Raw genomic sequence first — 14,727 nt, 5'->3', positions numbered from 1 at the left:
AGAGATTTCATGCACTGAATGGAGCCCAAGAGTCAGTAAGAAACCACAGCAAATGTCATTTTATTGCGAGGAAATTATTGTGGACTGTATATTGTTAGTTGAGAGGGACAAAGAGAACGCAGATTATAAGGAGAAGCAGAATGACGTGACCCCTTTGAAAGCAGAGCCTCTTAACACTGAAGTCAAGAGGTCATAAAACCTTTAAGACTGCCCTACGAATGTATCTAAGTCCACAAGTAGAAAAGAATCTTACTGCTGTCTCGCTCCACAATTGCAATCAGTATTTACAAAGCATGGAGTAACTTGTCCCTTTCACCTATAAAACAAACTGAGAGGGTTTCTCTTTGTAGTTTTTTTCTCAATAATATCATAAATTCAAAGAATTTATTATTTATTATTTTAATTCATAGATTTTAAAATCAAAACATATAATATGGTGACAAGTTCTTCCCATAACTTGTCACAGGTAATCTGTATTACTAGATTCTTATATGCTTCCAGTTATATCATATGATATGCATGTTTTCATATGAAAACATATATATTTTACCCCAATAGCAGCAGCATATTTTGAAAAAATATTGAAAAATTCTAAAGATGTTAATGAGTTTGTAAAAGCTCTCTAACTACAAAATTAGAAAGTGCATGACTGTACTCAGTAAGTTGTCTAGTTTACAAATACAAAGGAAATATACCCTCTAATTTATGAACTATATATGATCCAGTGAAATAGATTGCAATTTTGCTGTTACATATAAGAAATCTTAGAATGCAATAATTTCTGATTTGTCTTTGTTAGGCACATGAAATACATTACTTTGAAGTGTCAGGAAATTATTCTTTCCTAATGTAATGAGAATTATGTAGGAATTGAAATAAAAATGAAATACATTTAAAGAATCACCCAGAATATAATTTTGTAAATTATCACCCCTAAATCATGTATTTTGAACACTGTCATTATTTTTTTTTCTACCAGGAATCAAACTCAGCTTCTCCCACTAGCAACTGAGCTACATTCCCAGCCCAACACTGTCATTTTGAACACTGTGGGTTTTTTCCTCAATTATTTGTATTAGTACACGTCTGCAGTACATAATGATTACCTTCCTCATGAGGTGTTGATAGAGGTACATACCACATCTTCATTCTAACATATTCCCTGTTCCCTTGTGCCTCCCACCCTTGTGGTCTCTACTGGCCTTTTTCTTTGGTTCTTTTTTTTTTTAAGCAACTTTATGTAAAAGTTTTACCAGGAAACTACTGTACAGTAAACTATAAATATTAGCTCAAAGGCATAAAATATGACTTGAGTTTTTCCACTTTCATTGATTTCCACTTCCTTAAAGTTAATGTGTTCAGAGTAGCTTGTTAACTACTTTTCATGATATCTTCTGTATGTATTCACAAAATATATTATGTAAATCACAGTACATCAATTTTCTATTGTTACACAGAAATTATTATTGTTGCAACAAATTAACATGCTCAAGTGAAGAGCCAGAGCATACGACTTGTAACTAACATAGTAAGAATATCTAGAGCTATAGTCTATAAATACAATATTTGACTTTCTCACCTTTAAGAGAACAACACAATAGTTCACAAAATACAAAGTACAAAGTTGTTGTTTTCTATACCAATCATTTACTGCTTATGTGGAGAAAGGGTCATCACTTGAGCAATGATGACATGTATAAAATAAATGCAATGAAATTCTGTAAGAAAGTGTGTTCCAAATCGTGAAATACTAATACTTCAGATACATACAACTTGCATGAAGAAATGTGATTAAAATAACCAAATCCTTCTATTAGCTGCACTGAACCCCTAAAGCAATTTAGGAATTTGTTTCTTACAGACAATTAATCACATGCAGGCTTGCCAGATGAGAACTATTGATTGCCCTTTTCCAGGCTAGTGGCATTCAGACAGTAGACAGACAAATGCCCTCAGCAAAGGAAAGCGCCTTTCTGCTTCTGCCTTGTGTTGCTTTTAATTATTCTTTCCTAAAATGCATGCCATTTGCTGCTAGTCTTCAGAGTAGCAGTTATTCCCATCTTTTTGAGCAAGGTAGGTGTTGTTTGGTTGCTTACCTTTATGCCAAGATCCTTCATAAGCTCCATCTCAAAATTCACTACATCATATGGAAGCCGGAACTGAGGGATTTCTGAAGTACTGAAAAAGAAAGAGAGAAAAAGGAAACATTAGTGAAAAAATTACCAATCTTGAAACATGCACCAGCTATTTATTGATCATTATTAAAGGAATCAGTATTTTTCCTATAGGCATTCATACATCACATAATGGGAGAATGAGTGTGTCCACATTTTCATTGCTATTGTAAAATATTATATAAATTAAAAAGGTACCGTAAAAAGTCATATAAAATTATAAACATCATTGAAAAGAAAGGTTTGTACTAATGTGGTTTGGACTGTATTTCACGCCTATATCTTATGTTCTGTGTAAATACTATGGACCTAACAATAGGCATTATATTAATTATTGTTACTCTCCTATTAGCCTGTTTTGAAATGCTTTCATATTAATTTCTTTTTTTCTCTTTAAAATGGATTAAAATAAATAAAGTGGTAAATTTTTAACTTTTTAATTGTATATTCTGATGATTAATTTTACATCTATAAATTCCTAAAATAATAAAATCATATGGGAAACATTGAAGAAAATACAGACAAAGGTTAATAGACATATATGCTATGTATTAGAAGAGAAACAATATATTGGAAGATAAAAAGGTACAACTCCTGAAGATATAATCATAAGCAATGCTTCCAGAACACAACCCCAGTTGCATAAGAAATAATATCAAGTATCAACAAATGGAATTCCATCCAATTAAAAACATTATACAAAGCCAAAGAAAGAACCAATAGAGTAAAGAAACACTTACAGAATGGGGAAAAGAATGACCAGTTAGTCCTCAAACAAAGCACTAATATTTAGTATTTATAAAGAATCCAAAATATTTAGAACCTGAAAATAGGAGATACAATAAAAACTGGGCAATTGATATGAATAAACACCTCACAGAACAGTAGAAATGGCCAATGAATAAACGTAGAAAGGTTCAATATTTCTACCATTAGAGAAATACAAATTAAAGTACTTTGAAATTCTGCCTTACTCCATAAAAATGGCTATCATCAAATCAAAGAATAACACTTTCTGTTGAGGCTGAGGGGGAAAAAGGATCCCTTCTCCATTTTTATTGGGAATGTAAACTAGTACAGACAATGGAAATAAACAGAGATATTTCTCTCAAAAGTAAAGGTAGCAATTTCATTTTACACAGCTATTCCTCTACTTGATATTTTCCAAAAAGATTTAAAGACATATTAAGTGATACATGTACACCTATGTTGATAGCAGTAAAAGTCATAGGCGCTAAATCATGGAGGTGACCTATTTGTCCCCCAACAGATGAACAAATAAAGAAAATGTCAATCGTCGTCTCAGCGCAATCCAGAGTCGGGGCCGGCACAGCAGGCCCAGGGATCAAAGCCCCCTGTTGAGCTATTTGGCCAGCCCTCATGTTTAGTCTTATAGGAGAAACCTAATAGTAAGTTTTAAAATGGAAATTTATTGAAGATAAGCCTTCTTAATTATCCAATGAAAAGTTTTCTAAAGTGTACATGGAGTTTTCTCATTCTTTGGTCATAAGAATTGCAGTATACTTCAAGCAATCAACAAGCAAAAACATTCAGGGATATGAAAAGTGCCAAATACAATATTACAATGACTCTAAAATGTACAAATGACTATAAAATTAAAGTTATTTATAAATAGAATTTCCATCTAGCTAGAAATATAAGGTCATGTGTGCAAGCAAATTTAGGTCTAGGCTCAAGATAGGATCACCCCAAGCTGATTTGTCAACTCCAAGTGCATTATCCTGGTTCTTCTGCTATTGGCACATAGGTGTTGCCTTTGAAGCACAAAGATTCTTAAATACTACAGATGACATGTAGACACAAACGAATATTCGGTCTTGACAGTCATGGGCTCTGTGACAGATATTAAAAACAGCCTGTAATTGGAGGCTCATTTAGGTTTTCAAAACTTTAGAAAGGAAAGCAAAGACAATGGGACAAAAATCAAACACTGCTAAGTCAATTACATTAAAGTAAGGATTTATATCTATCCAGACATATTTGGAGATTGAACACTTTCCTGTGGCTATGCCCTACTCTGGGGTTTTTATTTGATATAAGTAGAAGTTGATAGAGTTTTTTAAAAAATGTTGCTAACACTGGCCAATAACTAATTTAAGAAATAATTCAGATCAAGCGGAAGATCAAGTAGAAACAACTTTTATTTTGGACAGAGCGACAGGAGTACATAAATGGAAGACCGTGAGAAATGAGGAAGGAAAAGTCAAGATCTGTAGCAATATAACTTTGCATAATGAAGTGAGCACAAGAGAAAGCAGGTTGCCAGTTTTCTGAGCATCCTTCTGAGTTCTTAGAAGTCCATGCTGCCATAACAATATTGTCACCCACACTCAGAACCCTACTTGGCTCCTGTGTTAAATGAATAATAGTGAGAAAATCACACTTCCCAGCATCTCCTCAAGCAAATAGTGGTCACTCAAAATGCTAGATAAGTTTGGCCACTAGAAAACAAGCAGGAGATGATGACAGGACTGCTACAAATACGATATGGGGGGGGAATCAACAAACAGATAAGAGATACTATATATGCACATTATAAGCAGATAAAAGGAAAATAACAAATGTCAACCAGAGTTACAAAAGAAGGCTTTTTTGTGCAGTAAGGTAATCATGCAGGTAAGATGTCTTACAGCTTTAACACTATTAGCATATAATGACTCTGACATTTTTATACTTGAATTTAATTTCTTAACCTTTATATCCACCCAGGCATAAAATAGCTATTTCAAATTATCATGTCTTAAACTCAACTTTGATTTCCCCCTGTCACTGGTCTGCAGACAATTCCATTTTCTGACTGGTTCAACACCCATAGTCTCTTCTCCATGCCTTCTTTACTTAGTATCATGATATATATGATATTTTTCTTATCTTACGCTCTCTATCAAACTTCTCTGCTGAATTTGAATTACTTCTCTGTATTTTCTTGAAGTTCAGTTAGTGCCATTAAAGTAGTTATAATGAATTCAGTGTTCATAATCTCAATTGCAGGCCATTTATTTTGTCTACTCTGTAACATAATATGTCTCCAAATACTCTTGATCCCTATGATCATACATTAAAATATATGTATTAGGAAAACTTGTCCAGCAATTCTGGAAAGGTGCTCCCCTCTTTCAGTTCCTTGCTCTGAGATTTTTGTAGATGTTGCAAAGTTTCAAGGTTCCCACATTGCAGGGATGTTGTAGAAGACACTATACATGGATGAAAGTTATGGATGCTGTACCTTGGCTGCCTAAAGAGGCTTTGACAAAGCTGGAAATGAAGTTTAAATCCAATGCTGCCATGGTTTCTTCTAAACCCAAAGCGTTTACCTTTGGCCAAAGGTGATGTGGTCTAGAACACAAGTTCATTTTGCTGAGGGTACAAATTTCTGTTTGGCCCAAGACATTTCTAGAGATTGAGCCAATGGATATCAGCTCTGGAGTCCCAAGGATCTTCCCCAGGCTAGATTTTACTAGGGCAAAAGTAGTTAACTGAGTCTCAAGGAAATGACTTTTAGTTACTTCCATTTCTTCCTCTAGGTGGACCTTTTCCAACAGTGCTGCCTGAGATTTGGGAAAAAGTGGTGCAGTGATAAAAAAAAATGCTCATAATCAATGGACCGCCCATTTGAATATACAATGCTGAGGTGCAGTGATCTCTCCTGCAGTTTTTTAAATAATTTTATTGAGAAACAAATAGCAATGAGACAGTTTCAAAACCAGTTACTAACACAGCCTCAACAATTAATACATTGCATATTGTTGTCTCAGTGATTATTCATTGTACAAGATGCAGACATGATATCATGTCCACAAACACTATTAGAACAAATCTCTCTACTCATTGAATTAAGGGAATGTAGCTGTATATCTACCCTATTTTCAATACACAGATATAAAATGGTCATTCACTTGTATCCTCTTTTTTGTTTAGTTTTGTCAGAGAAGGGTATTCCATTGTCATGTAAATATTGTAGGTGCGTGAATTCAGCAAAATATTCCAATATAGTCCAGTAGTCCATAATACTGGTGGGTTTTCCATAGGACTGGCAATGTCAGAAGTTGTTGATGTGAGCTTTTTACAGCTCAGCATATTAATACGGCTTTACTTTTCATAGTTTGTTTTTATACTTTTCTGTTGGATGGTAAAGACCAAGATAAAGCAAGACCTATATAACAAGAAATATAACTTTTGTATCTGACAAGGTCAGTCAAATCCCCTCAAGATTTATCCTGAAACCCAGTACCGCAGTTTATAGATCCTTTGTCAGTGTCAGCCATGTGGATGAGTCACGGCCATTGCTTGACCAATCTGCTCTCTGTGAAAGCCTAAGAGAATGTTTTCTCTCCATGTGACTCTCTTTAGTCACACTCTACATCATCGATCACTTTCCTCTGTGGCCCCATAATCTCCTTGATCAGAAAATTTGGAACACAACTGAGTCACATGATGTTGCAGTACAGGTTCTCCTATGTCCTGAGTCTTCAACACACAAGTGAAAATACTTTGGTATGTGAATATTTAAATTTATAATCAGTAGAGTGATCAATACCATGATAGTGCTCTATTTCTCATCAAAACTAATATTTCTGAAAACACTCTTTTTTATCATCATCTGACACAGTCTATACTTGTCTTATTATGTCCTTGTTATCTGTATTTTCATCTCTAGGAAATAAGTCATATTTGAGTAACCATTATGTGTTATTCATCCCTGTAGATCTGGTGCAAGAACTACTAGCATAAAGTAGGTGTTTAATAAATAATAATGGAAGGCAAGATTGAAGAAATGGTAAGAACTACCTCACTTTCATGAAAGGTGAGGTCAAGCAGAACTGTATGTATCACAAAGAGAAACAATATAATATGATTTGGAAACTAAAACAATGTTTCTGAAAAGATAAATCAAGATAAGCCAAGAGGTCCTTCTGGAGCCTTCACAGTGACGTGGAACACGAGTGGCAAATACCCTCAGAAATGGAGTTGTTAGATAACACTTTAAAAATACTCATGAAATACAAATGCCAGGACACCGAAGAGTAAGACAGGTAGTTCTCATATTTGCTGCAGCTGACCACACCTGGAGATGGTGAGCTCAAAAAGAAAGAGAATTGGCACATGCAAAGTTATGAAGAGATACCTAGGCTATGAGTGCATGGATCTGTTGCTAGGGACAGAGAGCACTCAGGGCAGACACATATGTTCAAATAATTTATATGTAGATAGCACTTGAATATAAGAAAGTAACTTGGAGTATCCATGAATATTGGATGAAAATAAGAAGATAAAAACATATATGTCAGAATTTGGTAGGGATGATTACTTACCAAGTTTCTTCTAACTATGAAAATGTTTTCTTCTTCTACTTATACACGTTTTAACAATGTAAGATTTTTGAATACAAATTTTGTTACAGCAACCATAAACCTTGTATACAGTTAGTGGGATGTCAGGTAACATGAAAATTATTTTTCTAATATGTGTGATAGAATTTACTTATAACAACTTCTGCTCATTCTTTTAAAGTACAGTTCTCATGCTCTGACAGAGCTAGGTTTCAGTTTCAAATCTGCACTATCATTTGTGATCATACATTGTCAAAATATTTTCTATGACTATAGCTGTTTAAAATAGGTTATATTTTTTCTTTACTAAAAATCAACATGAAATACAATTTATATAATGAGAACACTGTTATTATTATTATTATTATTATTATTATTATTATTAATTTCTTTCTTTTTTTGTTTCAGAACCGGGGATTGAACTCAGGCCCTTGCACTTGCCAGGGAACGCTTATTCCACTGAGCCATCTCCCGGCCCCTACTATTTTATTATTATTGTTATTTTTTTTTATTTAGTATAGGCTCTACAGGGTCTCACTATATAGATCAGACTCAGTGATTCTCCAGTTTTCAGCCTCCCAAGTGCTGGGATTACAGGTGCGCGCCCAGTTTTAATTGCCATCTCAGTGTGCCTTGGGGGTGGGGCTGGCACGGTATGCCAGCGATTGAACTCTGTCTGCCTAAGCAGTTACTGACCACTGAGCTTTCTGGCCAACGCATAATGTTTTAAATAATTATCTGAAGGTACAGTATGTTACTAACTGTTCTATTTAACATAGTATCATAATTCATAAATATTAAATTTTACACAATTCATCAGGAAATATGTGCGTGCATACTGAGAAAACTCAGCACCATTTATTTTTGAAATCTGCCTCTAAATTTCTTGTGACATTTTAACACCATGTTTAACACAGAAGACATGTTTGGGAAAAGTAATGCTATTGATTATTCTATGAATTTGCTGTGAGAACAAAATAATCAGTGGATTAATTTCAATACAATGGAAATTAACTTCTGGACTTTTATCACTGACTGTAGTGATCTTTACTTAGATACTAATTCAGCAAAGATAAAAAATCTATCTGAATGCAAAGTAGGACAAATAAAAGTTGGTTTCATCTCTTTAAGGAATTGATTTCAAATGGGAAAAAGAAATGAACTGATTCAAAAGTAAAGAGTTACTGAGTTGAGCAGAAGGATAGGAGAGGGTTGGGGGGAAGAGTTGTATCTATGTATGTAAGCAGGACAGTTTGGATAATTGTACTGTGCATTTCCACTGATCTATGGAAATAATTAAGCAGATAATAATTAATTTGTTTTCCCTCCTTTTTTCAATTGTTTGTACATTTTCTTTTCTTAATTTCTTATACACTTTGTTCTTTATTCTGTCTTCCAATATTACATGCATATATCTAGTAATATGAATAACAGGTTGGAAGATAACACTATGTATTATAAAAAATACTATGAAATTCATATTACTTTGTTCAGTGAAATTTTGTACCATTTGTTATTTTTGTTTATTTCTAATTTGTACTCTGTTTAAAAAAAGTAATAACTTGATATTTTTTTAGCCACTCTGAAAATATGAGTGAATGAGAGGTATATATAATTGAAGAAACAGAGGAATGTTTTGTTATAATTCTGGCTAAATTCATGTCAGATTAATAATCCTGTAATAGTAACTTGGACTGCTACTACTAATGTGTAGGACAAAACAATATTCATTAAACATTGCATATTGTTCTTAGGTACTGCAAAAGTTCAAAGGCAAAAGAAGGAAGATAAAATTTGGAAAAAAATTATCAAGAAGTACAATCTCATAAAACCAGTGCAGTGTACCCCACTAAAAATGTTCAACAAATATATAAAAATGAAAATTTAGGGACAATTTCTATAATTTAAAAATATCTAACCTGCATGTGAATGAAAAACAAATACAATGGTCCTAATAACCATAATCATCTAATAAAATTGGTAGCAAAATAATTCAGAAACATGGATGGCTCCACTTTAGGCTTCTTGTGAAAATGCAATTAAAAAGCAAAAAGATTTTTATTAGTCTACTAAGGTACACAACAATTAAGTCCACGGTTTTCAGATTAGCTCACATATTCGGTGATGTGTGTAACTGAAAAAGTCCTACAATGCTTTACATCTGTTGTTAATAGATTACATTTTCCTAATTAATAAAGCCATGATAACATGCCATTAAATATTCTAAATCCTTCTGAGTAAATAATATCTTAAGTATTTTATTTCCTATGAAAAATAATTCATAAAATATGTGTAACCCCTTTGAGTCAAAAGTGAATGAAACCTCAACATGGAAAATAATTATTTTGTGGCAATGAGGTTATTTATGCTTCACATTTTTGCTAAAATATTTTCTAATTACATGATATTTTTGCATGGTGATTTAAATAGTTTCATATTATTTAATAACTTACATATATAATATATACCAAAATATATCTATCAATGAAAAATTGATAATTTTATATACTTGGGTTTACCATAGTGCCCAATTCGTGTATTTATTGCCACATATTTACAAATACTGATAAACATGTGAATCACCACAGACTTTAGTCAAAATTTGATTAAAAGTATATTCTATGAACATAATATATGACAAACTTGCTTAACAAATATTTTAGTACCTACAAAAATTTTAAATGCTGGTGGAAAAATGTTCCCAATGCTTATAATTCACAATCCTTGGTTTGTGAATATAAAATAATGCACTTAGGGAAAACAATTAAAATTTATAAATATTAAGTAATATAAAATTGCTTTTTGTTTTATATTAAATGTTTTAAGCAATATATATACCTTACTCATACTATTATATTTGGATGATACATTTAATAATGGCCAATATAGAATTCCATTTATTTTATTTTTTAAATTTTTGGGGGCGGCAGAGCCAGGGATTGAACTCAACCATTTATTTTCTTTTTTCATAATTTTACTGACAAACGAATAGCAATGACACAGTTTCAAATCAAATTGGTGGGACAGTTTCAATATTTAACACATTGCATACATTCTTCCTAGTGGTTAATTGCTGTACAAGATGTGGACATGATATCCTATTTACAAATACCATTAGAACAAATCCCTCTATTCATTAAGAGAATGTAACTATATATCTATCCTAACCACTTTGAATACACAGATACAAAACGGACATTCATCTATGTCCCCTTTTTTTTGTTAAGTTCCGTTATTTCAATATTATAGGTGTATAAACTCAGCAAAATATTCTAAAAGAGTCCAGTAGCCCATAATAGAGTGGGTCTTCTGCTTGACTGGCAATGTCAGAAATGGTTGACCTACGTGCATATAGCTCAACATAACAGCATGGCTTTACTTCTTATATTTCGTTTTTATACTTTTCTGCTAGATGTCAACCATTTATCTTAAATAAAGTACATTATAATTATGTTTGGCCTAAACATCTGAAAATCACGGACACAATGCCCAGTTTTGATTTCTTTTTATTTTCTCTTTAAAAAATATTTTATTTATTTATTTATTCATTTGGTACAGGTTCTCGCTATGCAGCTTGGATTTGTAGTGATCCTCCTATCTCAACCTCCCCAACACTGAGATTACAGGCGTGCACCACCACACCTGGTTTCGGTTGCCAGCTCCACTTGCCCAGCATGGGCAAGCACTGTATGTGGTACCAGGTATTGAACCAGGATCCTTGAGCTTGCCAGGCAGGTGCTTAGTCCTCCAAGCTATCCCTCCACCCCAGTTCCCCTTTCTGTGTATGAATTCACACAGGAATAAAATGACTATGAGCCTGAATACTGATTTACAGTAGTAACACTTATCAACATCAAATATTTAAAAACTGCTACACATAGAGACATTACAAAACATAGATTTAAAGGAAATATTTCTAGTAGACTGTGATAAAAATTATAATCAAATGCAGACTATGAAGTCTACAAACTAAAAATGTATGAGCAGGATGACACATGGGCAGACAACAAATGAAAGGACCAATACTCTAAGAAATTAGGCTGTCTCCATCTCAAATATCAATGATTTTCTGATACATCTCTGTAAAGAAAATATCCACAGGGATGAAACAACTTTTTAATATGATTGGTTTCTAGTAACCAAAAAACTGTTTTGCTGAGATTTGTCTTAAATTCACAAAACTTGACAGATAAATTCTTAAATATTGCTTACAGCCAACTGCAAAAATTAAAGTGAATAATGTAATCACAATTTGAACATTTGGGAGAGAACATTTAAAATACCATCTGTGAGTTTCAGTTTCTCTATGATTCTGAAACAACAATACTCATCATTGTTTTACCTCATCATTCTTGACACTACAAACACTAATTGTAGGCATTACCTTAAGCCACCAACGTAATCTTGTTTCTCAAATATAGTGATGTCAGAGTAGCCTAATCGAGCCAAAAAAGAAGCACAACTTATGCTGGCAGGCCCAGCACCAAAAAGAGCAATTTTTGCAGAATAAGCTTCAGGCATTTTTTCTGCAGGAGGCAGAGAAGGATTTCTGATCTGTGGGATGTTCATTCTTTTAAACACCTATGGGAAAATAAATTGCCATAATTAAAATTTTTAAATTAAATTTTAGAACCTGAAACATTTTTAATATCTCAACTCCATTAGCGTTTTAATTAGCAATGAGCAGTTCCTTTTCAATATTAATATGACATATGTGGGATTTGTATTATGTCTAGTAGACAAAGTCTAAAGGTTGACTAGATATCAAGCTTTAAAATTCTTTCTAAAAGTTACATCTCCTAAACTATAAATGGTGGCACAAACCTATAATACTAACACCCAGGAGACCAAGGTATAAGAATTGCCATGAGTTCAAGGCCAGCCTGGGCTACAAGTGAGCTCAAGGAGAGCCTAAACTACATATGAGGACTGTGGCTCAAAAAGAAAATAAAATTAGTATTTTTGATTTGGTGTCCCTCCTTCCATGCCTACCTCAAGTAGGTGATTGTTCCATGAATTTAGTGCCTGAAGAGAAAATGTAATGTATGTGTAAGAAATTCACCATTGTTCTACCAGCATTTAGTCCCTAACCTGGCACAGAGAAGTGACTGAGTAATACTGACTCTGATGGACTAGCTTTTAAAGAATAACCCTATATAAGTCTCATTAAGGCTTGAGTGATGTACTGAAGCAAACCAGACATGGAGGTGCTAAAAGCTCAGAGAAAAAGGCACAGAAAAAAGAAGTGAGGTAAGAGTGTAGACGTCACTTTCCCAGACACCTTTGCTCAGGAGAATTAGGAAGGTCAAGAATCTCAAAGCGCACAATAGTTCAGAAGGGGAAGCAAGATAATTTGTGACAATCTTCAAAACTAGAGAGAATATTTGGGAATATGGGATTCCAACAATGTGGGAAAAGAAAGTACAGAGATGTGAATTTAATTCTCAGTAAGATTAAGACACAAAGCTAAGGGTAGCAAAACTTCTCTAAAGCAGATGGAATTTTTCTGTCTCTGGTGGTCAAGGCAATACAGAAGCTGGACAACAAAGAAGATCTTTTAGCCTTATCAAATAACCTGCACAGTAGAACCATTCCCAAAATGGGACAAATCAGAGGTAAATAAGCAATCCAGCCTTAAGTTAACAGCCTCAGATCAGAATGAAGGTGATTAGTCCTCACTGTATACTAATCCACCAAATGACAGAGTAGACCTTCTGTAGAGGACTAGATGTCAACCATGGTAAAGCCTTAAACAAAGAAAATCCTATTTATTAATATCACAATAAGATTTCTGAAAAGGGAAATAAAAAACAAATACTAAAATCACCTAATAAAGACACGGTGATGACAATGAGCAATAATAATGGTAACACCTTAACCTCAAAAGGAACAACAAAGTCAGAATGTGACACAGTATTTCTATCACACTGAAAATAACATATACCTAGAACTCTATGCAGCAGTAAACATGTGAATGAAGAATGAAAAAATTTTCTGAAAGACTTTGTTGGTAGCAATATAGGAAATACTAAAGACTACTAAAAATTTTTTTTTAGGTAGAAGGAATTATCCCAGATACACAAACAGCAAAGCAGGAAGGAATAAAAAGCATTAAAGATTTAAATATGTTAGAAAATGTAAATTATTGAATGTAGAAAATAATAGTGCCTGCAGCATGGAATACAAGCAAAATAAAGCTAAAATGTATAACACAAGGCATGAGGAGTAAGACAGATAAACTGTACCAGAAAAAAGCATTGTCAGTTTAAGTGGTAATAGCCCTAAGATTCATTAGACTGTAATCAGCCAAGGATATTTTTTTATCCCTACAGTAACTAGTAGAGCACCATATAACTAGATAACATGAAAATGGAAATTCTAATAATCTCTTTGTTTATTTAAATGAAATAAATAAGAATAATTTAATAGGTATGAAAAGGTGAGAAAGGAAGAGTAAGGTGGAAATATAAACATGAATAATTTCATTAAATATAAACGGACAAAAATTTGCATTAAAAGGATAAAAGCTTCAACAGGTCCACAACTTAAGTGACACATAAAGATGTAAATTTATACCACAGGAAAAGTTATGCCATGCAACCACTAACACAGAGAAAGCTATTATTTGTATAGCAATAGCCAACATATGAGACTTTAAACTAAGAAACATTATTAATGTTTAAGGAAAGTTTCATAGTAATAAAAGGTTAACCTCACAACATTTTATACTTGGGAACTTATGTGTATCATAATTATAATTTTAAATATATGAACAAAATTGACAATAGTGAAGATAGAATGAATAAGTCAGGGCTCAAATATAGCTCACTGTTAGTGTACTTGCCAACCACGGGGGAGGTGCTAGGTTCAATCCAAACATGGCAAAAGAATGAAAGAGGAAAGAGTGGGGGAAAAAAGGAAAGTGAAAGAGGAAAGGAGGAAGAAAGAGCAGGAGGGAAGAAGGAAGGAAGCATGGGAGGCAGGGAGGCAGTGAGGCAGGGAGGAAGGCTTGGAGGGAGGGAAAGCAAACATTGCTGTTCTTTCCTTTGACTATGGCAGTGTTCTAGGAATAAGTTCACATTATGGACAAACTGAATCAAACTGAGTATCTAGTAGATTACCTCACAGTATTATTGCACAGAATAGGACTTTAAAAAGTAGCAGTTGCTTCTTTTGCAACTCAGGTAAAAAGCAATATATAT

At 33.4% G+C, this 14,727-nt stretch overlaps 1 protein-coding gene across 2 annotated transcripts in view; it reads right to left on the bottom strand.

The window, feature by feature from the left end:
* The window catches only part of Dpyd (dihydropyrimidine dehydrogenase), a 978,184-nt gene that overhangs the window by 656,102 nt on the left and 307,355 nt on the right, over nucleotides 1-14,727 (bottom strand). For both annotated transcript variants that reach the window (XM_023720254.1, XM_023720255.1), the window contains exons 6-7: nucleotides 11,910-12,106; nucleotides 2,097-2,178 (exon numbers count right to left, since the gene is read on the bottom strand). In XM_023720254.1, coding sequence (XP_023576022.1) covers nucleotides 2,097-2,178; nucleotides 11,910-12,106 — 279 coding nt within the window. The remainder of the gene's footprint in view (nucleotides 1-2,096; nucleotides 2,179-11,909; nucleotides 12,107-14,727) is intronic.

This window comes from Octodon degus, unplaced genomic scaffold (genome assembly GCF_000260255.1).
Source record: "Octodon degus isolate 3935 unplaced genomic scaffold, OctDeg1.0 scaffold00074, whole genome shotgun sequence".
In the NCBI taxonomy this organism is placed as follows: Eukaryota; Metazoa; Chordata; class Mammalia; order Rodentia; family Octodontidae; genus Octodon; species Octodon degus.
This window is presented reverse-complemented; position numbering and strand designations above follow the sequence as displayed.